Source organism: Prionailurus bengalensis, chromosome A2, assembly GCF_016509475.1.
Source record: "Prionailurus bengalensis isolate Pbe53 chromosome A2, Fcat_Pben_1.1_paternal_pri, whole genome shotgun sequence".
Lineage (NCBI taxonomy): Eukaryota > Metazoa > Chordata > Mammalia > Carnivora > Felidae > Prionailurus > Prionailurus bengalensis.
Genome location: NC_057348.1, coordinates 163,707,422 through 163,733,698, shown reverse-complemented (window position 1 = coordinate 163,733,698; position 26,277 = coordinate 163,707,422). Strand labels below are relative to the sequence as shown.

Here is a 26,277-nt window from a genome sequence, read left to right as displayed (position 1 = left end):
ACATTGAGAACGTAGATGAGCAATGTAATGTAAATGTAATGTTGGTAAAAAAAAAAAAAAAGAAAAATTAAAAACCATATATGATGGAAGTCTCTCCACATCCCTCCTCTAAGCTACTGAGAATAAGTTTATATAAGATCATTTATTTATCTCTCTATTCGTGTATAAGTTTACATTTATTTATTTTAAGAGAGAGACAGTGTGATCAGGGGAGGGAGAGAGAGGGAGAGAGGGAGAGGGAGAGAGAGAGAGAGAGAGAATATCTCAGTCAGGCTCTGCACTGTCATTGTAGAGCCCAATATGGGGCTAGAACTCATGAACCGTGAGATCATGACCTGAGCCAAAGCCAAGAGTCGGACGCCTAACCAACTGAGCCTCCCCAGGCGCCCCTGTATATTGGTCTGCATCTTTATGTAAGGTGATTTGCAAGTACCTATTTATCAGTAATGTCCAATACTGTTATTTTTAATATAACCCTAGTAATGTAAGTGTAAAGAAATAATCAAGTTATATTTTCTTCATTTTGTCCTATAGTTTTTTAAGAGTAAGGGCAAACATTCACAGATCTGAATTCTGTGTTTGTGCTGGGGTCCAAGAGAATGCCTCCCGTTGGAGACTCAGTAGAAAGACTCATGGGACTCACCATAGAGGTGTAATTATGACGAAGATTTGCTGCTGTGATGTGCTGAGGGTATATAATGGAAGGATCTCAGTGGGAAAAGACATTGAGAAGGTCTGGAAGAATCCATGGACAGCCTTTCTTAGGTGTTCACCATCCTTTGAGGGGTCACACAGAGCACCCTCTTCTCTTTGCAGAGAAGCTTCTGTCCCAGGGGGCTAGCTATACAGGCACTTTTTACCTAGCATGTACCAGAAGGAAAGTCATGTTATTTGCACTGATAGTCTAGGCATAGTAAACTGCCCTTATCACTGAGGGAGCCATGGCAACCCTCCTGAAATTCAGGTTCCCAGGGATCAGCTGTGCAAATAGGTCTGTGTGTGTGTGTGTGTGTGTGTGTGTCTTTCTTTCTTTCAACAAAAATTTCTTTATTTTTTAATTTACCTCCAAGATAGTTAGCATATAGTGCAACAATGATTTCAGGAGTAGATTCCTTAATGCCCCTTACTCCTTTAGCCCATCCCCCCTCCCACAACCTCTCCAGCAGCCCTCTGTTTGTTCTCCATATTTAAGAGTCTCTTATATTTTGTCCCCCTCCCTGTTTTTATATTTTTGCTTCCCTTTCCTTACGTTCATCTGTTTTGTATCTTGAAGTCCTCATATGAGTCAAGTCATGATATGTATCTTTCTCTAATTTCGCTTAGCATAAAACCCTCTAGTTCCATCCATGTAGTTGCAAATGGCAAGATTTCATTCTTTATACATATATATGTATAAAGAATACACACACACACACACACACACACACACACACACACACACACATACACACCACATCTTCTTTATCCATTCATCCATCGATGGACATTTGGGCTCTTTCCGTTGATGGACATTTGGGCTCTTTCCATACTTTGGCTATTGTTGATAGTGCTGCTATAAACATTGGGGTGGGGTGCATGTGCCACTTTAAAACAGCACACCTGTATCCCTTGGATAGTACCTAGTAGTGCAATTACTGGGTCATAGGGTAGTTCTGTTTTTAATTTTTTGAGGAACCTCCATACTGTCTTCCAGAGTGGCTGTACCAGTTTGCATTCCCACCAGCAGGGCAAAAGAGATTCTCTTTCTCTGCATCCTTGCCAACATCTGTGATTGCCTGAGTTGTTCATGCAAACAGGCCTTTCTAAGGAGAGTAGTCTTAGGATTGCTGTGTTAACCCTTTTTCTGTGCAGTACTAAAATTGTATTGAATGTCAGCTTTAACATTTCTGTCCTCAGGACTGTAGTAGGTGCATTTTAGTACACATCGTTGAATGTTCCCCACCATAGGGAGGCTGTGGTAAGTGCTCTAGTGGTTGTATAGAAGAACTTTGTAACTTTGACCAGAGGAAAGATATTGGTAAGAATACGTTTGACTGTAACAGAAAAATACTTTAACTCTGAAGTTTACTTTGTCTTATATTAGTATAACCACTCCAGTTTTCTTTTGACTAATGTAAGCATGGTATATCTTATTCCATCCTTTTATTTTAACCTCTTTATGTCTTTGTATTTAATGTATATTTATTGCAGGCAGTGGTTTTGCTTTTTAAAAATCTAACCTGACAATCTCTGCCCTTATAATTGGAGTGTTTATAGGACATGTACATTTAATGTGATTAAGTCTTCCTTTGTTTTTTTTTTTTTCTTTCTTATTTGTGTCTGTTCTTTGTTTCCTTTTTCTTGCATTCTTTTGGATTAAACATATTCTCTGATTCCATTTTATCTCCTTTTTGGATTATTACCTATAACTCTGTTTTGCTATTTTCTTGGTTGCCTTAGGGTTTATAGTATATATCATTTACTTATAGTCTACCTTCCAGTGATAGTATAGTTTTATATATAATAAAAATGTGCTTTCATTTCCTTCCATTTGTCCTCTCCTGGACTTTGTGCTGTTGCTGTCATGCATTTGACTTATACATGTGTTGTAAATGCCACAAGATATTGTTATTTTTGATTAAGCAGTCAACTCTCTCTTAAAGAGACTAAGTAATAAAATAAATATGTAGTTACCACTGTGATTATCAATTCTGACGTTCTTTGTTGCTTTGTGGAGATCCAGATTTTCACCTGCTATCATTTTCTTTGTGTCTGAAGACATACTTTAACTTTTCTTGCAGTGCAGGTCTGTCTGCACTTCAGTTTTGAAACATGTTTGGTAGATACAGAATTCTAGTTGACTTTTCATCCCATTACTTTGTTTTTTAAATGTTTATTTTTGAGAGAGAGAGAGACACACACACACAGAGCAGGAGCAGAGAAGGGACATAGAGAGAGAGGGAGACACAGAATCCGAAGCAGGCTGCAGGCTCCAAGCCGTCATCACAGAGCCCGATGCGGGCCTGGAACCCATGAACCGTGAGATCATGACCTGAGCCTAAGTCGTGTGCTTAACCAACTGAGCTACCCAGGCACCCCTTCTCCCATTACTTTAAGGATGTTGTGCCACAGTCTTCTTGCTTGTATTGTTTCTGGTGAACTGTTGGGCATCATCCTTATCATTGTTTCTCTGTACATGTCTGTTTACCTGTGTACTTTCAATATTGTCACTGATTTTGGGCAATTTGATTATGTTATGCCTTGGTGTGATTTTCTTCATGTTTCTTGTGGTTGGGATTTGTTGAACTTCTTGAATCTGTGAGTTTATGGTTTTTATTAAGATTAGAATGTTTTTGCCAGGGCGTCTGGGTTGTTGGCTCAGTTGGCCATCTGGCTCTTGATTTTGGCTCAGGTCATGATCTCATGGTTCGTGGGATGGAGCCCTGCATTTATTGGGCTGAGTGCTGTTCTCTCTCTGCCCCTCCCCTGTACTCTTTTTTTTTTTTTTTTTTAACATTTATTTATTTTTGGGACAGAGAGAGACAGAGCATGAACGGGGGAGGGGCAGAGAGAGAGGGAGACACAGAATCGGAAACAGGCTCCAGGCTCTGAGCCATCAGCCCAGAGCCTGACGCGGGGCTCGAACTCCCGGACCGCGAGATCGTGACCTGGCTGAAGTCGGACGCCCAACCGACTGCGCCACCCAGGCGCCCCACTCCTGTACTCTTTTTTCTCTCTTTGAGAATAAGTAAAAACTTTAAAAAACTAAAAACAAAACAAAACAAAACAGTTTTTGCCAGTTATTTCTTCAACTATTTCTTCTGTTCCTTCTATCTTTCCCCTTTTTTTGAGGACTCCAGTAACCTTAATATTATGCCATTTGAAGTTTTCCTACTGCATACTAATGCTTTTATTTCCCCATTTAAAAAATATTTTTATCCTTTGTGTTTCATTTTAGTTTCTATTTTTATGTCTTCAATTTCACTTACCTTTTCTTCTGTAATTTCTAATCTGTTAATCATATTCAATGTAGTTTTCATATCAGATGTTTTTGCCTTATGAAATTTGATTTGAGTCTTTTTAATATCTTCTTTATCTTTCCTTAGCTTTGTGAACATATTTAATACACTTATAAGAACTGTTTTAATGTCTTATTTCATAATTTTAACATCTGTGTCAGTTCTGGGTCTTCTTTTTTTTAAGTTTATCTATTTTGAGAGAGAGAGAGAGAAAGGGACAGGGAGAGAGAAAGCAAGCAGGAGAGGGGCAGAGAGAGGAAGAGAGAGGGAATCCCAAGCAGGCTCTGCACTGTCAGCGCAGAGCCCGATGTGGGGCTCGAATTCACGAACCATGAGCTCATGACCTGAGTCGAAATCAAGAGTCAAACATTTAACTGGCTGAGCCACCCAAGCACCCACTGGGTCAACTTTTTGATTGATTATTAGTTTAGACTGTGATTTTTTGCTTCTTTGTGTACCTGGTAGTTTTTATTTGGATGCCACGCTTTGTGAATTCTACCTTGTTGGTTGCTGGGTTTTTCACAGTAGGAAGTCAGCACTTAGGGTCATGGGTAGTTTAGTGGCATCATGATGCCAAGTTGCCAGGTTCTTTCTGTCTTTCTGTTGTGCATCCAGAGAATATTGGGCTCTTCTGTGGTCCCATTGCTCTCACAGTTCAATGAGAGTGGGCAGGGGCTTTGAGTATCATACGCTCATGATAATATTCAGAGACAGGAAAAAAAATCTTTTGTTGATTATTATTTTAATTAAAGAAAACCTTTTCAAATGCTTTTCTCTACCCTAGCAGATTTCTTCTAACATCTCATTAATCAGAGTTACCTGCTGTGTTTATATCTTAAACCAATAACCAGCAAAAGTGTTGGGGCAACCACCATTTGTTTAGACTGTGATTGTCCTCTGGGGCCATGGATGGTGCCTACTTCTCCTGAAGCACATTGCTGCTTAAGAGAGAGTGGATATCTGAACAAAATTGAGATCTTTAGGAAGGAGGAAGGTAGAATGAAGGTTTTGTTGTTAACGAACAATGTCTGTTATTGGAAACTTAATTTGAGGGAACCTGAAAATATTTTAAAAGTAGGAATGATTAAAATAGTGTTTGGAAGGTGGGTAAATTTATCCAGCCGGTTAACCTAGGGAATTTAGACTAAGGGTCATCCTGAACACAGTTTTGGGGCATGTGGATTCTGGAAGAATGTCACATGTATGAGAATGGAGAATAAGTAAGTAGGGTGGGAAATTAATGGGGAATGTGAAATGTCCTTAGTTTTGTATGCCAAACTGATGAATTCTATTAATGAAGTTTTTTAAGAAGAAGAGCAGGATTAACAGATATTAACCCTCCCAGCCTTTTGTTGTTAAATTGGAGAGGTTTACTTGAAGACAAAAATGTTTAGGATTTCTGCTGTAAGTAAAGGTCAATGCATGTAAGTTTCCAAATTTAGGTATTATGTGTGAAATGTAAAGATAGAAATTTTTTTTTTATTTTTTAAATGTTTTTATTTATTTTTGAGAAAGACAGAGCATGAGTAGTGGAGGGGCAGAGAGAGAGGGAGGGGGATACAGAATCCTAAGCAGGCTCCAGGCTCTGAGCTGTCAGCACAGAGACCGACGCGGGGCTCAAACTCACGAACTGTGAGATCATGACCTGAGCCAAAGTTGGACACTTAACCAACTGAGCCACGCAGGCGCCCCTAAAGACAGAATGTTTTAAGGATAGAATGAGTTATATTTGATGATAGCGGAGTTACAAATATCTCTAGTTTCAAGTCTGAGCATATGGGAAGATCAGGAGTTTTGTTTTGGAGATGCTGAGCCTTAAACCCCATGAAAATTCTTTGGGACTAAGTGTCAAGGTTAGAACCATAGACAGTTTTCCTAACTAACAGTGACAACAAATCAAACTGCTAAATAAGAGGCGAAAAGAAGGTGCAGGATTGACCTGGTCAATGTTCGGAGGAAGAAGTCCAGTGAAAAGATGGATATGACATAGAATAAAAGTTATAGGAAATTTACTAGGAATTACTGAGTCTGGATTAATAGATTTAAGGACATATGGCCAACGATTTCGAAGGTGTTTTTGTATTATAAGGTTTTCTAAGGTATTTTCTAAATAAAACATAATTATTATGGGGGTGCCCGGGTGGCTCAGTTGGTTGAATGTCTGGCTGTATTTCAGCTCAGGTCATGCTCTAACAGTTGTGAGATCAAGCCCTGCGTCAGGCTCTGTGCTGACCGTGGATCATGGTTGGGATTGTCTGTCTGTCTGCCTCTCTCTCTTTCCCACCCCTCTCTCCCTCTCCTTTTCCTCCTCTCTCTCCCTCTCCTTTTCCTCCTCTCTCTCCCTCCCACTTCCCTTCACCCCACCCCCACTCATGCTCTCAAAAAAAAAAAAAGAATTAAAAAAAGTAATTATTATATTTAATGGGCAAGAATCAGGAATCTTGACTTCTTATTCTATCTGAGATTGTTAGCTAATTTCATGTGATTTATTCAACAAGTCATGCTACCTCTCTCTACCCAGTTTATTCATTTTGCACAGTGAGAAATTATCTCTTCAGTCTAAAATGCAAAGCTATAAGGAAGACATCAAAGATCAATTATGGATTGTTTTGGTAGAATACGAAGTGCAAAGTATGGATACAGCAAGAAAAACCAAGATTTGACCTTGGAATGCTGTTAAGGATGTCTAGAACTAAAAATTGATGTATTTGTTTCCTTATGTCCTGCCAACTTGATTCTTAAGTTTTTATTTAGGAATTAAGTTGTGTGGAGCTGAGAGGAAACTGGAGATTTCTGTTTTAGAAAATTAAGGGTTTGATATGCTTGTTTTTGAAAAGATAGTTAATCTTTTTTTAAAATTAAGTTTGATTTAAAGAAAATGAATTTACCCTTGTGATGGAGAGTGGTATTCTTTGATACTATAAAGAGTCTCTTTGATGTAAAATGTGGGGATGGGGGTGGAAAATAACCTGAACTTACATATACAGAAATATCTTTTGAAGTCTACATAGGAAACTGGTAAAATTCTTTGGCTCTAGGGAAATTCTCCTGTGTGGCTCCACACAGGGCTACTTTCCATTTTGTACCCCTTTAGAAAGTTTTGACTTTTCAACCACACTAATTATTTCAAAAATTAAAACACTACAGTAGCTTCTAATGTGTTCTTTTTTTGTAAAAATTTTTAAATGTTTTTATTTACTTTTAAGAGAGAGAGAGCACACGCATGAGTGCAGGAGGAGCAGAGAGAGAGAGGGAGACAGAATCTGAAGCAGGCTCCAGGCTCTGAGCTGTCTGCACAGAGCCCGACGCGGGGCCTGAACTCGTGAACCGTGAGAGAATGACCTGAGCCGAAGTCGGATGCTTAACCGACTGGGCCACACAGGCATCCCTCTAATGTGTTCTTGAAAATATATTTCAAAAGTGCACTTCTGTAGTTTTGCCCTAACATGTAAGCATTTTTCGATTTTTGTGTGTTGTGTAATAGAGGAGTCCAACATCTTTCTCTCACACAGTGACAGCAAGTTTTTACTCTTGCTTTATCTATTGAAACCGCTCTTCTTTATTCCAGGCATTTGATATCTAACTCTGTCATCTAGTCTGTGTTCAATATGTGTAGACTGTTTCTAAGTTTTCTATTTTATTTGATTTTTATGTTAATATATCCTAGTGACAATATCACACCGCCATGGTTACTACAGCTTTCTAATAAGTTTCAGTATCTGGTAGAGCAAATATCACTTCCACCTCCATATAGAGCAGAGAAACTTCTCCCACTGAAATCAACTAGAAGAGTTGGATAAAACATTTTTCCAAAGAAATATTAAAAAGCATTAGAGGACTGTCAGAGACGTGAGGACTTGAGGGAGTGAGAGTCTGGAGGGAAGAAGGATGAAGCCTTGAGGCCAGCCTGATGTTTACCTTTCCCCTTGGGGCGTTTATCCAGTTCATAAAAGACCAGGTGTGAGACTGGAAAACTGAGAAGAGATTCTGGCAGTCTATAGAGCTGGGAAGACAAACGTAGGATTTAGGACTTTCATTTGGGATGCCTGAAGGCTGCATGAGAGGTTAGCAAATTACGACCTGTGGATCAGTCCAGTCTACTGCCTGTGTTTATATGGCCCACCAGGCGAGATAGTTTTTACATTTTTAAATAGTTAACAAAAATATCTTTTATAACATACGAAATTCCAAGTTTTTGTGTTTGTAAGTAAAGTTTTATTAATTTGCCCGTTACCCAGGCTTCTGTTGCACCACATGGGCTGAGTTGAGTTGTGGCTGCAGAGACCACATAGGCTTTGCATTGCTGTGGACCGACTACAGATCACAGTGTCACGATTATGTATAGTTCATCAGTGTCTGATTGCCACGTGTATTGTCCCAGAGTCTTATTTATTTCTTTTATTACTGGTGCATCCTTAGCAAGTTAAGATAAGACAAAAAGAGAAAAGAGGGCTTCATATGTAGTGCTTTTGAGGCACAATGGAAAAAATTCTGTTGTTACCGATTAGATAACAAAGCGTTATATTTATTATGCTGGGACCCTATAGCTGAGCAAAGGGAATACTGTGTATGTCAACATTAGCAGACTGAGCACTCATCAGACTGTCCCTAACTCACAGAAAAGTAATGATAGAAAAAAGACAATGAATTAAAATGGACTATGTCATCACAGCAGGAATTCTTTACAAAAGTGAAAAATGAAAATGAGGCTTCAACTAAAGAAGTTTCTGAGTGGCCCATTTGTTAGCCAAGCACAGAAAACCATTTATCTGAGGTGAGTTAATTAAAATCATCTTTGACTTCCAGCAAAGAATTGTGTGCATGGAAAATAAACTTAGTCTTTCAGCAAAAATAGGTGTTTTTTTTTTTTTTTTAAATGTTGATTTATTTGTGTGTGTGAGAGAGCAGGGGAGGGGCAGAGAGACAGAGAGGGAGAAACAGAATCCAAAGCAGGCTCCAGGCTCTGAGCTGTCAGCACAGAGCCCGATGCGGGGCTTGAATCCACGGACTGTGAGACCATGACCTAAGCCGAAGTCGGCTGCTTCACCAACTGAGCCACCCAGGCACCCCAGCAAAAATAGTTTTAAAAGAAAAAAATAGTTTTATAAGAAATACCAATAATCATTTTAAAAATGAGATGATTTCTCGGGGCGCCTGGGTGGCGCAGTCCGTTAAGCGTCCGACTTCAGCCAGGTCACGATCTCGCGGTCCGTGAGTTCAAGCCCCGCGTCAGGCTCTGGGCTGATGGCTCAGAGCCTGGAGCCTGTTTCCGATTCTGTGTCTCCCTCTCTCTCTGCCCCTCCCCCGTTCATGCTCTGTCTCTCTCTGTCCCAAAAATAAATAAAAAAAAAACGTTGAAAAAAAAATTAAAAAAAAAATAAAAATGAGATGATTTCTAGTGGTTTTCTTAGGCTCTTGGTGTGTCAGTAGACGTTTGAGTACTGCTCAGTTGTTTATCCTGGGGGTTGATGCTGAATTTGTTTGAAATGATAGAAGATTTAGGTTTTATGAATTGTCTGCATAAAACAATTACAGAGAAAAGATTTTCAAAGAAGTTGAGAAAGCACTACATCAGTACAACCTGAAGTGGAATCTGCCAAGATGTGTTACAATTCACAGTGGTTAAAAAGTATGGAACGGGAAAAGGGTTTAGTTGGACAAACTTACCAACTTGTTAAAACTTAATAGTGTTTAAAACCTGCACATATTCATTATATTTATTCATCAGCAGGTACTTTGCATTTAATCTGTTGTGGTTTATTAAAATAATAGTGTTAATGGTGAGTTTCATTTGCTCTTGTGGATGTCAACATCTGAATTCTAGGAATTTTTGTTAGAAATAGATGCTGAAAATACGGAAGTGCCCCACCATGCAGCAGCTTGATGACTCAGCAATGGTAAAGTTTTATTGCAAATTTTTGAATTTAGGATTGAGATTTTTTTCTGAGTAAGAAGATTTGCCTGTGGTCAAATACTTAATAGATTTGGAAGTTAACTTCTGCTGCAGAATTGAATAGTATTTCCTGATGAGTTCAACCTAAAATTATAAGGCAAAGCACAGCTTTTATGTGAAACTGAAATTGTGGTAAAGTCATTTATACAACAGTTAGTGTTGTTTGAATCAGAAGTAACGTCAAGCTACTTTATACACTTTTTCATGCCATCATAATGTAAAATAACCAGAAACATCTCCATTCGCATATAATTTTGGTACAGAAATATTTTTCCAAACTCAAACTACAGTTCAGTAGCAGTTTTTGGACCTCAAGGTAAGCACAAAGAAAATATTCAAATTTCAAAATCCATTTAACTAGGTAATTAAGAAGCTTCAGCCTCTCCTTTTTATTGAAAGTGATTATTCTGCAGTATAATGGCATGTTAAAAGCAAAGACCAAGAGACTTTAATAAAATTTTATAAATGCTTTTTAAATAAATGCCTTTCAAAGACGAATATGCTGAGATACAAATTATATGCTTCTGTGTCGATACCAGTATTTGACAGCACCTCTGTGTGAAAAGACTTTTTCCAAAGATGGATACATAGGGGCACCTGGGTGGCTCAGTCGGTTTAGCGTCCAACTCTTGGTCTTGGCTCAGGTCATGATCTTGTGGTTTGTGCATTTGAGCCCCGCATCAGGCTCTGTGCTGACAGTGAGGAGCCTGCTTGGGATTCTCTATTTCTCTTTCTCTCTCCACCCCTTCCCTGCTTGCATGCTCTCTCTCTTTCTCAAAAAAACTTAAGAAAAAGATGGATTTGTAAAATTTCATTGTGTATCATAAACATTTTACTGTCAGTTTTGAGGAGAGGGAAGAGTAGCTTTGAACTCCAGTAAAGTGAAACGTTATCCTCCCTCCAACTTTTATTCTTGGGGCCCCTGGGTGGCTCAGTTGGTTGAGCATCCAACTTTGGCTCAGGTCATGATCTCAAGGTACATGAGTTCAAGCCCCTCATCGGGCTCTGTGCTGACAGCTTAGAGCTTGGAGCCTTCTTCAGTTCTGTGTCTGCCTCTCTCTCTGCCCCACCTCTGAAAAAACGAATAAACATTAAAAACAATTTTAAACAAAATGAAAGAATCAAATTCCATTCTTTCCATGAGTAGCCTGTACCTCCTCCCGCCAATCATACTCCATTGTTACCACAGTTGAATAATAATAATAGTTATAAAAATTTTATGAAAGTTTGTATTCTCTCTTGGTAGATAAGTCCTTGATAATATCCTTGTCCTTGATATATTATCCTTGACAATATCTTAAGTCCACATAATATCCTTGATTTTGCTTCTTATTCCGCAAAGATGTCCCTAAAGTACTTGTTTTCTTGTGCTTTTCAGAAAAAGTTTGCTGCCATATTTTAATAACAAAATTCACATTTGTTATTGTAACCCTGATTTCCTTAGAAAAGTCTAAGTATTGGGAAGGAGTCAAGCTTGCTATGGTGGGTATATGTTTTTTAAATGTTGTCATTGGCCATAAATATCCTCAATTGTTTTCCTTGGAGTGGTAGGCTCACTGTATCCATTCTTGAAGGAATATTTTTCAAATAATCAAGCCTCAGTGATCATTGTTTGTCAGTTTTCTTTGCCGGTAAAAATTGCGTGTCATGAAAAAAGCAGGTATTTCAGTTTACCAATCAAATGACCACAGAAGTGCCTTTTCCTCCGGAAAGCCTTCATACTTTGGTGCAGCAGAATGACTTAATGCTTTATTTCCCATTTTCTCACACAAATATTTAAAGGATGTGTATTTATGGATTGAAATTTTGAAATTTAATAATTTTACTGCTTCATTAGTGACAATTCTTTTTTTAAACTTTTTTTAATGTTTATTTGAGAGAGAGAGTGAGAGAGAGAGCTTGCGTGCGAGCACGTGTGTTTGCATGCAGGGGGAGGGCAGGGAGAGAGAGGGAGAGAGAGAATCCCAAGCAGGCTCCACGCTGCCAGCACAGAGCCCAGTGTGGGCTCAACCTCACAAACTGTGAGATCATGACCTGAACAGAAATCAAGATTGGACGCTTAATCGACCGAGCCACCCAGGCGCCCCTTTATCAGTGATATTCTTAAATGAAACCAACATTATTTATTTTTAGTGCAATTGTAGAGCTAGTTGGGAATGTAATGACCGCTAGTACAGTTTGGTGCCACTGCCTTGGTTACTTATCCCCCCATTGCTTTTGTGCCACATGCAAATATCAACAGAATGAAAATGCTAACTTATGTCTTATTATGAACATAGCGTTGGCCTCATGGGTCCCTTGAAAATCAGGAATGTATTCACCTCAGAGGTCTGTAGATCACACTTTGAGAACTCCCCCTTAGAAAAATATTTGCACATATATGTCAGGATACATGTTTGAGAATGTATAGGATAGCACTAAAAAACTTTAATGATAGCTGCAAACTGGAAGCAGTGTAAATTTATTGGTAATTAGGTTGTGATGTGTGTATCCAATGAAAATGCATGAACTACAGGTACAGAAATCAAGTGTACATCCCACAAAGGTACGCTGGGTTGAAGCTAAGTCACAAAAAAAGTCCCATAGTATGCTTACATTTAAATGCAGTTCAAAACAAACATACCTAGATTATACTGTGTAGAGAAATTATGTAGCTAATTAAGATATCTGAAGAAAAGCAAGAGATTAATTACTACAAAACTCATAATAGTGCTTACCTACGGGGACAGGTTTGGAATAATCCTATAAATGGTTTTACCCGCAGGATTCCTAATGTTACCCCATGTGTTGATACACAGATGCTCTCTTAATAATCCCTTACATTGGGGCTCCTGGGTGGCTCAGTCGGTTAAGTGTCCCAACTTTGGCTCAGGTCATGATCTCATAGTCTGTGAGTTGGAGCCCTGTGTCAGGTTCAGTACTGATTGCTTGAAGTCTGGAGCCTGCTTCAATTCTCTGTCTCCCCCCCTCTCTCTGCCCTTCCCCTGCTTGTGCGCGCACATGCACCCTCCTTCTCTCTCTTTCTCTGTCTCAAAAATAAAGTTAAAAATACATATAAAGATAATTCCTTACATTATAAAAATACACTTCTCTCTGTGTGTGGTGATGTTTCATAATAAAAGAAGCAAAGAGAATAGAAGCACGTCTCCTAACTTAATGTGTAAACTTAATGTGATTTTTTGAGATTTAAGTTTCAGTAGGAAAAATAAAAATAAAAACAGCTGTAAACATCCTTAAAGAAAAACAAAGGGGTAGCAGCCCTTACAGATGTTAAAAACATACTGGAAAGCTACAATTACAACCGTGGCATTAGATTCATAAATAGATTGCTAGAAGAGGATGGAAAGTCCAGATGTAGACCAAATACATAATAAAAAGTTACTTTATGGTAAAGATGTCATTTTAAATCATTATCAGTCCATTTTCTCCGTTGTTCAAGTTGGGTAATCTCTGCGTTCCGTTGTTAAGCCCTTTCAGTTCTTTATTTGTGCTCATACGTGTATTTTTCACTTCTAGAGTTATTTGTTCTTCATGATGTCTCCTGCTTCTTGGCCAAGACTTTGTTTCTTTGTTGAAACTTCATCTTTTTTTTAATTTGCATCCAGCTTGTTCATAATTTTTTGGTGAGGCAGTTTTATAACATATACTTTGAAGTATTTGGGAAGTACCTGTAACGTACATGTCGTCACATATACGTTCACATTTACTGATGGCCTTTTCTCATTCCTGTTGAAATGGTTTCTATTATGGTATGACAAGTTATTTTTTGATTAAGCCCTTTATGTGTATAGTATTCTATTATGAAACTCTGTATAATATTTAATACTCCGCCCCCTTTTATCTGAAGCAGGTTTTGGCCAAAACTGTGCTTTGGGGGTAAATAACAAAAGGCGCAACACTGCTTTGTTACTCCCAGGTGTGTGGGAAGTTCCTCCAGTGAGGGGAGGGGCCTCTAGTAACTACTGCACAAGGGAGAGAGTTTATAGACCCTCCTCTATGCTTTGCTGATATCACCCTGGCCTAGAAGTTTCTTGCTTTTCATTTGGTCCCCACTGACACTCCCGTGGGAGTGGAGGGTGGGCTTGTTAGCCGTGGGCAGTGCTTTAAGTTCCAGTTCTCCAGTGGGTGTCCCCTGCCACCACCCCAGTGGGAAGGGATAGGGTTAGGGACACCTCGTTTTCACTGTGTGGGTGTTCAGCTCCAGGTTCCCTGCCTTCTCTCCGCTCATACGATGGAAGGAGGAGGCCTTGTTCCTGTCCAGTGGGTATGAATGTCCTGGTTCTCAATCCAGCCTTCTCTGATGCTGCCCTGTCTGATGGGGGGAGGGGGTGTCTGGGTTCTCGTTGGCTTTTGCTGATGGATGTAGGATTTGGGTTCCTTTTGGCTCAAAGAGGTTGGTCATCATCTAACAGTCTTCTGTCTTGCTAGACTGCTGCTTTCCCACTCTTTTGGGTAGAGACAGCAGGTATTTCTTGGTTCTTTCTGTTGTGTATCTGTTAGTGTTTCTGGTTCTTGGCTTCTTTAGCACCTCCTCTTCTGTATACGAATCAGAAAGTAAACCTAGGGAAGTTATACTTTTTCATTCTTCGGTGCCTGAGGCCCTGTATGTTACTGAGCATGCTTCCAGTAGCCGCTTTAAGGTCTTTCTGCATCTTGGCATTTTCTGTTTGAATATTCTTTTTTTCTTCATCATGGGTCCCATTTTCTTGTTTTTGGCTTTTCACATGTGCAGGAATTTTATTGTAGGTTGCACATTTTAGGTGATGGGTTACCAATACTGGATTCTCTTATCTTGTTCTGTTCAGTGGCAAGGTGTGTTCTGGGAGACTTTTATTATGGCTGCACTTACACTTCAGACTAGATCATGTCAGCCTTTGGCGTCAGAAATCTCTGCTGAGTTCTTTTTGCAGTTCAGGTGGTGCTTTCCCTGAGCTGCTCAGAGTCTCTCTGTGAAGGTACATTTTAGGGGTACAAGAAAAGTGTAGGAGTTTATTCTGATCTGGGTGCTCCCTCCTTTCAAGGGTTTCCCTCAGTTTCCATTCTCTCTAGCATTGAGGACATCCTCTGTCTTCTTGCCTCAGTAAGACTGCAGCTTTCTGTTTGAGGTCTGGTCCCACTCTCCCCCTTTCTGTGCTCGTGAGGAAATACCCTTAGCTAAAAATATGTTTAAACACAAATCTTAGCCAGTGATGCATTTCATCCAGGCATCAAATGTCCTTCCATTCCATCTTGCTTTTAGTTGTTCATAAGTGACTGCCAGTATACTTAATTGAGATTTTACAAGTTTTATTTTTAAGAAAGTTAACTCTGATACTAGTCTGTCTGTGATTCATTACCCAGTAAATTTGGAGGTTCTTTTTCTGTGTGAGAGTCATTCTTTTAAGGTATATTTTACATACGACAAGTTGAATATGTTTTGAGAGGTATATACAGTCATATATGTAACTATCATCAGAATCAAGATATAGACTATTTCCTTCATCCCAAAATGTTCTCTTATGACCCTTTGTGTTCTGTCCCTCCTATCATTCTAGCTCCAGCACTGACTGATTTGCTCCTCTTCCTTAGTTTTGCCTTTCCCAGATTAATATATGAAGGGAATCATATAGTATGGAATATTTCCTGTCTGGCTTTTGTCCTTAACACAGTGGTTTTGAGATTCATCCATTCACCAGCTGAAAGATTTCTTACTCAGTGTGGCTATTATTTATAAAGCTGCTATGAACATTTATGCAATATGATGTATCTTTTTGGTTTCTTGTGGAAATAATTAGAACTGAAATTGCTGATTTCTTGGAAAGTATGTTTAACTTTGGAAGGTAGTTTGACAGTTTCTTCAAAAGTATTTGCCTACTTTTCTAATACTACCAGTAAGATGTGAGAGAATTCCATTTGCTCTCCATTTTTCTGGGACTGGTTATTGTCAGTGTTTTCTAACTTTCAGCCATTCCGGTTGGTGTTTAATAATATTTCATTGTGGGCTTGATTTTTGTATTTCCTGATGAGAAGTGAAATTGAACATCTTTTTTTTTTTTTTTTAGTGTTTTCATTTATTATTATTTTTTATTATTTAATTTTATTTTTTTAATTTACATCCAAGTTAGCATATAGTGCAACAATGACTTCAAGAGTAGATTCCTTAATGCCCCTTACCCATTTAGCCCATCCCGCTTCCCACAACCCATCCAGTAACCCTCTGTTTGTCCTCCATATTTAAGAGTCTCTTATGTTTTGTCCCCCTCCCTGTTTTTATATTATTTTTGCTTCCCTTCCCTTAGGTTCATCTGTTCTGTGTCTTAAAGTCCTCATATGAGTGAAGTCATATGATATTTACCTTTCTTTGAGTAATTTTGCTTAGCATAATACCCTCTAGTTCCATCCTTGTAGTTGCAAATGGCAAGATTTCATTCCTTTTGATTGCCGAGTAATGCTCTGTTGTATATATATATACCACATCTTCTTTATTCGTTCATCCATCAATTGACATTTGGGCTCTTTCCATACTTTGGCTATTGTCGATAGTGCTGCTATAAACATTGGGGCGCATATGTCCCTTCGAAACAGCATACCTGTATCTCTTGGATAAATACCTAGTAGTGCAATTGCTGGGTCGTAGGGTAGTTCTATTTTTAATTTCTTGAGGAACCTCCATACTGTTTTCCAGAGTGGCTGCACCAGTTTGCATTCCCACCAGCAGTGCCAAAGAGATCGTCTTTCTCCGCATCCTCGCCAACATCTGTTGTTGTCTGAGTTGTTAATGTTAGCCATTCTGACAAGTGTGAGGTGGTATCTCATTGTGGTTTTGATTTGTATTTCCCTGATGATGAGTGATATTGAGCATTTTTTTCATGTGTCAGGTGGCTATCTGGATGTCTTTTGGAGAAGTGTCTATTCATGTCCTTTGCCCATTTCTTCACTGGGTTATTTGTTTTTTGGGTGTTGAGTTCGATAAGTTCTTTATAGATTTTGGGCACTAACCCTTTATCTGATATGTCCTTTGCAAATACCTTCTCCCATTCTGTCGGTTGCCTTTTAGTTTTGCTTGAAATTGAACATCCTTATGTACTTACTTGCCATTTTATATCTTCTGGGAAGTGTCTGCTCAAATCTTTTGCATGCATCCCTTTTTCCAATTGATTGTTGAGTTAAAAGAGTTCTTTGTATATTCTTCATAGAAATCATTTGTTAGAGATGTATTCTGTGAATATTTTTGCCTCATTTGCGACATGTTTTCTCAAGAGCAGAGGGTTTAATTTTGATGAAGTTTGTCATTTGTCAGTTTGTAAATGTTTTCTTTCATGGATTATGCCTGGTATGCTTTATATAAAAATATTATTTCATATTCCAAAGATACCTTAAGGTTATTCATTCATCTTAAATTACGTGTGTGATATAAGGTGCAAGGTTCTTTGTTTTCCATGTGGGTATTCAGTTGTCCTGGCGACATATTCTAAAAGACTGTCATTCCTCTGAATTATCTTGATTCCTGGTCAAAAATAAACTGCACATAGGAAAGATATTTTTCAAAATCATGCATTCATATTGATATGTTTCAGTTTAATTCAGTAGGTTTTTATAACGTATCTTAAAACATTTTTTTAAGCTTATTTATTTTGAGAGAGAGCATGAATGTACAAGTGGGAGAGTGTACAAGTGGGAGAAGTGTACAAGAGGGGAAGAGAGAATCCCAAGCAGGCTCTGCACCGCCAGCGCAAAGCCTGATGCAGGGCTCAAACCTGCAAACTGTGAAATCATAATCTGAGGCGAAGTCAGATACTCATTCAACTGAGCTATCCAGGCACCCCTAAAAAATGTTTATTCCATTATCTAGTCTATAATTGTATCTTCTTTCAAATTTAGTTAATTTTTTCTCTAACTGAAAAAATTACTGAAAGAAAAAGGAAAATTATTGTTTATTTTGTGTATCAATTTAAAAGAAATCCAAAGGGGGTGCCTGGCTGGCCCAGTCGAAGCAACGGGTGACTCTTGATCTTGGGGTTGTGGGTTTGAGCCCCAGTGTGAGCCCCACATTCGGTGTAGAGATTACTAAAAATAAATAAATAAATAAATAAGTAATATAAAAGAAATTCAAATAAACATCTAAAGCTAGTAGATCAGTAATGAAATTTAATATTTTCATTGCTTTTTGCCATCATCTTTTGACCCTATTTGCTGTGATGATGTAAATACTGTTGAGACATCATTCAGCTGCTACAAGCATTTTAGTTTATGTCAATATTTTTACTGATGCTACTTCTGTGATAATGTTTGCCAATGTGCATCCTTGGGGAGTAGCATGTTGTCAGTGGGCAGTAGTGAAAGTCTCCTCTGTCACTTCTCCGTGAGACAGGTGGAAAACAGTTTGGTTTCCAAAGTCAGGTACAAGAGTTTCATTCATCCAGAATCTGGTTCACCTGTATTCACTCTGTGTGGATATATTTAATTTTTATAAATATAACTTCTGTTTGGATACCCTCATTCTATCGGGTAGTTTTAAATGTGGGCTAAATCTACTAATCAACATCAAAGCTTTGAACCAAAGAGCATGCAAATATATCTGTTCTTATGTTCCTAAAGGACATGATTTAAATGCATCCAGTTAACATTAATCATACTATGTTTGTGTTTACTTATACTCGTAAAAGCTTTTAAATTCTTTTTGAAGTTTTTAACTCTTCTAGAATATACCGTGCTATCCTGCTAACTCTAATAATCATGTTAAACTTACTTTGAAATTAAAATGTTTCACATATCCTAATTTTCAATCAGTCTTATTGTTACAGCATGATTGATAATGTACTGCTCACTTTGGGATCTTAGTAATGACCAAATAATAGACGGTTTATGTGGTAGATATAGGCATCCTTTTCCTTCCCCCTTTTCCTGTTTGTTGTTGTTATTGTTGTTGTTGTTGTTTTTGGAGGGGGCATGCTAAGGACAAATATGTTAGAATTAGATTTACAGTGCATCATTCATCCATAGGATTCTCTTAGCCGATACCTTAATATACTATGGGGTAGTAGAGAAGAATAAACTTTAATCCAGCTATCCATACCATCAGGTGGGGTACTAGTATATAGAATTTCATGTGAGAAATAAAAGGGCAAATATTTTCCCTTGACAATTTAGTCTTTGCCTAAAGTTCTTTTAATTTTCTCAAAATCTTTTTACTGAAGTATGATACATACACAGCAAAATGTACTTATTATAGGCATACATTTCTAAAAACACCCCTAAGATCAATTCCCGTAAACTGAGCTCAGTTCGAGAAACTAGTAATAACACCCCAGAAATTCCATTCATGCCTCCTTTTGGTCACTGCTTTCCACTCCCCAAAGGCAAGTATTAATATCACTAATAACGTTGTAAATTAGTCTTGCCTGTTTTTACATTTTATAAAACTGGACTCATACAATAAGTACTGTTTTCTTTTTTTACATATCATTATGTAAAACCAGCAACTAACCAAATTGTTGTAATTGTCATTCACTTTATTCTCATTGCTGGATAGGAGTATTCTGTTGTCGGAGTACTGAGTTTATGCATTTTACTGTTGGGCATTGGGGCTTTTTAATTTGAGAGTATTATGAATTGTGTTTTATGTACATTCCAGTGTATTTCTTTGGTAGTCGGTGAGGATTAATATTTTATGGAATTCAAATCCCAAAGTGACTACCTTCTTTCCTTATAACCTAAGTGAGAGTGAGGATGTAAGCGAGACAAAATATTCAGTGTGTTCCTGTAGTCACTTAATGGAATTTGCATTAATTATCCATATCGAACTAATTAGGAATTCCTCAGATTCAATTCCTCTTTCACTTCCTGGCTTTGTAAGGGTGGGCAAGGAATTTGACATCACTGAGCTTCATTTGTAAAACGATAGAATGGTATCCACCTAAAATGGTGGCTTGAATAAAGTATTTCTTATAAAGTGCTTGGCCTGGTTATGTTTCATTGGCCAGCTTTGTGTCTTCCCTAAATTATGTGATTCTGTAACATGTCATTGTCTATTTTTAGCTTGTATTCATTTTTGTAACTTATAAGCTTTACTTCTATATATCCGGGATACCAGACATTTGTAATTCAAATTGCAGGTTATTTAAAAAAAATTTTTTTTGGTCACTTGATTTTTTTTTTCTGAGATAAGTATGGTTTTCACCATATAAAAGTTTAAAAGTTTTATGTACTCAAAGTTATTCATGTTTTTGTTTATGGTTCTGTTGGAGATTATAGCTATCATGGGTATTTGTTTAGGGCTTCTGATTTATGTATGTTGCTATCAACTAGAGAATTTACTGTTTCCTTGACCCAACTGATGGAGGGCACGTTTGTGTACTCAGAATGCTTGGCTCGGAAGTGCTCATCTCAGGAGAGTCTATCTTTGGTTTTGCAGCTTCATTACTAGGTTTGGGTTTAAAATATTTACTCTTTGGTTTCATAGTTTTGAGTAAAGCCATTGTGTAATGTAAGTGTTCTATAAAAAATTTCTTAAAAATACGCTACTGATTTGGCAGAGACCTAACCCACAGGGCCTTGTGAGCTATTGCTGTATAACAAATCACCATAAATTTAATGGCTGGAAACGGCCCTTGTTTATGAGGTCATACTTGTGTAGGTCAGAGGCTTAGGCAGGCTCAACGGTGCTCTTTGCTTAGGGTCCTACAAGATGCCTACCATTCTGGGTGCTTATGCAGAGGCCCTGAGGAAGAATAGTCTTCTAAACTCATTTAGGTCCAGGTAGAATTCAGTTATGTGCAGTTGCAGGACTGAGGTCACCATTTCTTTATTGGCCATTTGGCCTGGGGTTGCCGTCAGCTCACAGCCGCCACTCCTGCACCTCGCATGTGGCTCCTTTTGTCTTCAAAGACAGCAGTGATGTAGCAAATCCTCACTGGCTTTGAGTTTCTCTGACTTTCCTTTCTGCCACCAGCTGGAGAAAACTCTGCTTTTAAAGGAATTGTGTAATTCGAATAGACTAATCTCTTCCTTGATTAATTCAGCATCAATTGATTAGCAGCCTTAATCACATCTGCAAAAATCCGTTTGCCATGTAAAATACTATAATCGCTGGCATGATATTTCATCATATTTTCTTTACCAGTCTCTGGATTAGGGTGAGACATCTTGGGGTGAGAGTGGGGAATGCAGGCTTTTTACGAGTGTGCCTAACACACGCCATATTGAGGAGTTTTGGACCTGATCCAGAGGTATCAGGGACCCCCTTAAAAAGACCATTGTGGACAGCAGTGAGGAAGATGGGTCAGAAGGGAAAGATAGTGGCAGGAGAAAAATCTCATTCATAGCAATGTCCATTTTGTAATGTACAATTTTGATTTTGTAATGTTATTTAATTTCTTTCTTTCCTTCTCTCTCTCTCCCTCCTTTCCTTTCCCTTTTCCCTTTCCCTTTCCTTTCCTTCCTTTCTTTTTTAGCAGATGTTTCAACCAGAAATGTATGTTTGGTAGTGTACAAACCAGAATAATTAACTGGGCCAGAACAACAACAGATCACTAATTAAGATAGTCATTACTTTAAGCCCATTTATATGTAAAATGTTTTGATAGATTGATTTTTATTTCAGTCAGTTCTCTTTTAAGCATATTTTTCTAAAGCAAGCACTAATTCTTTTGGTAGAGACCTGAATCTCATTAATAACATCTTCCTAAACGCGATATTAGGGTGGGTTTAACTTCCTGAGATGTCTAATCGTATGCGTTATATGTTGATTCTTACTGGCTCCAGTTTTTAAATTTAGCTTCATTTATTTTTATTCTTTGGTCTCGAGTTTGCATTTTTCAAGCTGTATTTTTTTTCTTAACCAAATTTGCCACTTCTCAAAGATTTTGACATGTTTCTTATTCAATCATTTCAAAAATAATGTTATTTTCCTTTGATTTAAAATTTGCTGGTGGATAGATTTTGAGTTTATGTTGTGAATTCATAATTACTAATGTATTAGGGTTAGGACACACCTGCTTTTTTGAATACGACATAGGAAATATTTGATTTTTTGAATTTATAGACATTTTAATGAATTTAAAAGAATTCTATGTACATTTAAATATATATTCTCTAGTTAGGGATTATGGAGCTCTGTGTTTCTGTGTGTAAATTAGAATCAAACTTGATTGTTACTGAATTCTTTATCATTTCATATCTGTGTATAGCTTTGTTTCTGAGAGCTATATTAAAGTCCAATTTATTCATATACATATTTCAGTTTTGCTTTTATATGTCAAGGAAATTCATATTAGGTATGTAAACTTTAATGACTGTTATTCTGTTGGAATTTTTAACATATGACTTATTTTAATGTGAACTTTATCTTTGCCCTTTGCTTTTTGGTTTGGATCCAGGTTTCTTTGCTGTAGCTCTTTCTTTTTGATAATATTTGTGCTTTTCCCTCCAGCTCTTTGTTTTTGAATTTTCTGTGTCACTGTGCTTCATACACACACATGTTCCTGTGTATGTCACTGTGCCACACACACACATTCCTATACAAACATGTGTATACATATGTGTGAATATACGTACACACACCCGTACACATAAATAAAATTTATGTGTATATACAAAATATGTTTTGCATATTTTGAAAGTTGCTGTTTTTTAATTGGGAATTTAACCTGTTTACATTTATTATCCATGGACTTAAATGTTAACTTAGCACGTATTAAAATTTTAGCTTCAAATTACTTTTTTATAGACCTTGGAAGATACTGCTTTTCTTTGTTTTTGCATTCAGTATTGCTAGTGAGAAGTAACGACTGATTTTCCTTTCTTTGTAGATGACCTGATTTTTCTTTTGTGAGGCTATTCAAATTTTTCCTTTATCTTTATCATCTTAAAATTTTGCCAGTATTTCTGAGTGTGACACATTTTAATCCAAAGTGGGTATTATCTATTTAGGAGGGCAATGTGACAGGTATTAAGAGACGGTGCTTTTGTAGTGATACAGACATCAGTGGAACAGAGATAAGGACTCGCTTAGCTCCCTCACCTGTTAAATGAAATTATGCTTAATAAATGTTAGCTCTTATTACTAGGTATTTTTATAAATTTTCTTTTAGAGTAATTTCTCTGATTATAATCCTATTTTCTTCTGGTACTCTTGCTAAAGAGACATTGGACTTTGTGGATCAGTTTCCCATGTCATTTTACTTGTTTTTCTTCCTTTCTGTCTTCATTCTTTACTCTGCATTCTGGGAGGACCCCAGCTGACTTATGAGAAGAAAAATTGGGTAAAGGTCAAAAAGTTTGATATATGGAAAACTTGATAATATTTGATGTTTCTTAGAGCACTCATCCCCATTGCCATAGTTGATACAGAGTAAATACTTGATAATTAATTGAACAAGCTTTGGAATATCCTCAAGTCTTATGTTACTGTTTCATAACTCATGTTTAACCTTAATCTCTGAAATTTTGTTGATTCTGTTCTGTTTTGTATTATAGATTTATTTTGAGAGAGCCTTTCTTATTTCAGTCTAGTGAAATAAAAGTTTTGGAAGCTTCTCAGACTTAACAGTTGGCAATGTGAACTCTAATTGAGAGTTTCTTCTTGGATGTGTTCTTGGACAATTGTCAAAAGATACTATAACACTTTTCTTTTTTTCTCTCCCTCTCCTCTTTTTCTTTTTTAATGATTGAAATGTAGAAAAAACAAAATGCTATTTAGGAGTTTTAAATATTGATTCAAATAAATTGTTCGGTTGATAAACCACTTAACAACTATTTATTCTTACCTCCCTCTCCCAAAATGTTAATTAGCTTTGTAATTGTTACTTAGTTTATAATTTGTTACACTTCTAATATGAATTGTACAAGAATGCTGATGTTAGAGAAGTTCCCTGTGGAAATTTATTCTTTCATATTTTATACAATTTCACAAATGCTTTTTATTTGGTTTAGAAAGATCTATTCCAGCTTATATATAAAGTATACATTTTCTTTCAATGCCAAATGTCTTTCATTAGCTATGTAATTATAACAGATGGGCTTGAAGCGTTCACTTAAATGCAGTTAGTATTTTATTTCCCTTCCTTTATTCCCTGTTATCTTTATGTTATTGTAAATTAGTATGTTGGATACATTCCAGAGCTTCTCATAGTAGTTTAGCTAATGTCACGTAATATTTTCCATTGCAAATGTGATTAAGAGAACATGTTGATGTTTCTAAAATGATATAGACATTGGGAAAAGGATCAATTTAAATTATTTTGTTTCCTTATTATGCACTTAAATAAAAGTCATTATATTTTATTTGCCAAAATTATTTTTAGTGCAAAAGGCTCTGTACAACTTGCCATATGCTATAAAAATAACGGATTTTAGCAGTTTAGCTGAAATTATTTTGTTATGTTTATGAGTTAATATAAAAACTTTTTAATGATCAGTTGGACATATAAATGCACTTTCCTCCTTCCACATTTTCTTGGTCTTTCCAGTATGACACAAGGATACTCAGACTACTTAGATGTTACACATGTTGTTAACTCTGGGTTCTGCTAATATACTAAACAGATACCCTGAAAGGTTATGACATAAAAGCAAGTTTAGAAAAAGCTGGTTGTTACACTTTATCAGTGAAGAGAATTAAGGCTTTATTTCTTCTTTTCAATGAAGCAACACCTCTAAGTATAAAAAGAGAACTGAAATGTGTATTAGTCTGTGGACTTGTGGACATGACATACAACTAAAATGCCACAAAGATAGGTAGTGTTTATGAGTTACTTAGAAGCTACAGACATCTGTTGACTGTGTTCAGAATGTGTAGAAGACTCATCATCAAGAGACATTGAACTTTGTTATATTGGCGCAATGCCATGGACTGATGGTTTTAAGGAAGAATTTGATGGCACCTTATATAAAATGCTTAAATTAATCATAATTGTAAAACTGTGGTGTTCTCTGATAGACTAGCAGAGTGTGGACTAGGTGTATCGGCATGTGAAGATCATCCTAGTAATGGTACCAACTTCCTCTGTTTCACGAGGCTCAGTTTTACCCCACGGTTCCCCATTCGGCTTCAGTTGTTTGTTGGGCTGTTCGTGAACCACACTTACCAATGAGATTACTAGCGGTGGAGTCCCATTTAGCGCATGCGCATACGAGCACCTGGTGATTAGGACCTTTCTGTGGCCAGCAGCGTTCACAGTGCTACAGCTGCAGAGGTAGCGTAAGTCTGGTGCCTCTGCTTAAGGATCCTGGACCGGGAGAAAGAGAAGACAAGTGAATGATTCTCATGCAGTGGCATGAATGCTAAAACGGAAGCCTATATGGGATAGATGGCTGGGCGTCTGCAGAAAGAGATTTTCCACTGTACGGTGCAGGCCACCCAGCAAAGACCCATAAAGAAAATGGTGCCCAGAATGATCTTAGGGGGAGGAAGGAGAGTTTACTAATCATTCTCAGGGAAGGCTGAATCGTTGCCGCGTTGTAGGTAACTCGTACTGACCTCCTACGCTTTCAGTTGCCTTACACTTGCCCTGTGGTCCTTTTGGGGGGCTCACTTGCTTTGCTTTACCACCAGCAAGAGAGTAGAGGCAGGTAGAAATAGGGGAAGGAGATACTCACACGACTTTGTTTTTCTTTATATCTCCGTTCTCATTAAGACATTTGAAACTAATTGCTACAGTGAAGTGTGTAGATTTGTATGTGTACCTTTAACCCGCCGGTTGCCCCTCATTAACTTGTTCTCTGAGTGGTTCATTTCATGTTGATTTTTAGATAGGGTGAAAATAGTAAGAGGTTTTAAAAAAATAGTAAGAGGTTTTGCCAACAGTATGGATTCCTTTTGTTAGCTTGTTGGTGGGATTCAGTGTTAAAATAACCCACAACTAGACACCTGCCTTTTCAATCATGCTAATTTAAAAATTTTTTAGTTGTTTTTGACAAAAATCAGTGGAAAAAGTGAAATCTCACTTTCTAAACTTGACTGGAAGGATGAATCTATATTATACCAAGCACACAACTAGTGTGTTAGATTTTATTATTTTTAACAGAGCTTTTACTTAGTATCATGGAGGTTTAAGTTGTTTTACTAGTAATGTACACAGACTTTTCTATACCTTCCTAGCCCCACATTTGAATGCTCCTTTGCTAGGTTTTTAAAAGAGATTTCTTTCCCCTTTGCCCCTTTCAGCGATGTGCATTTTGTAAGCACCTTGGAGCCACTATCAAATGCTGTGAAGACAAGTGCACCCAGATGTACCATTATCCTTGTGCCGCTGGAGCTGGTACCTTCCAGGACTTCAGGAACTTCTTCCTTCTGTGTCCAGAGCACATCGACCAAGCTCCTGAGAGATGTAAGTTTACTACAGATAT

General features: G+C 37.5%; 1 protein-coding gene across 22 annotated transcripts in view; it reads left to right on the top strand.

Annotated features, from left to right (window-relative positions):
* KMT2C (lysine methyltransferase 2C) overlaps positions 1–26,277 on the top strand; it is a 287,946-nt gene that overhangs the window by 132,361 nt on the left and 129,308 nt on the right. For all 22 annotated transcript variants that reach the window (XR_006298642.1, XR_006298641.1, XM_043589991.1 and 19 more), the window contains one exon: positions 26,096–26,258. Coding sequence is in view for 20 of the 22 variants with exons in the window: in XM_043589991.1 (XP_043445926.1) it covers positions 26,096–26,258 (163 nt within the window). In the remaining 2 variants the exon portion in view is untranslated. The remainder of the gene's footprint in view (positions 1–26,095; positions 26,259–26,277) is intronic.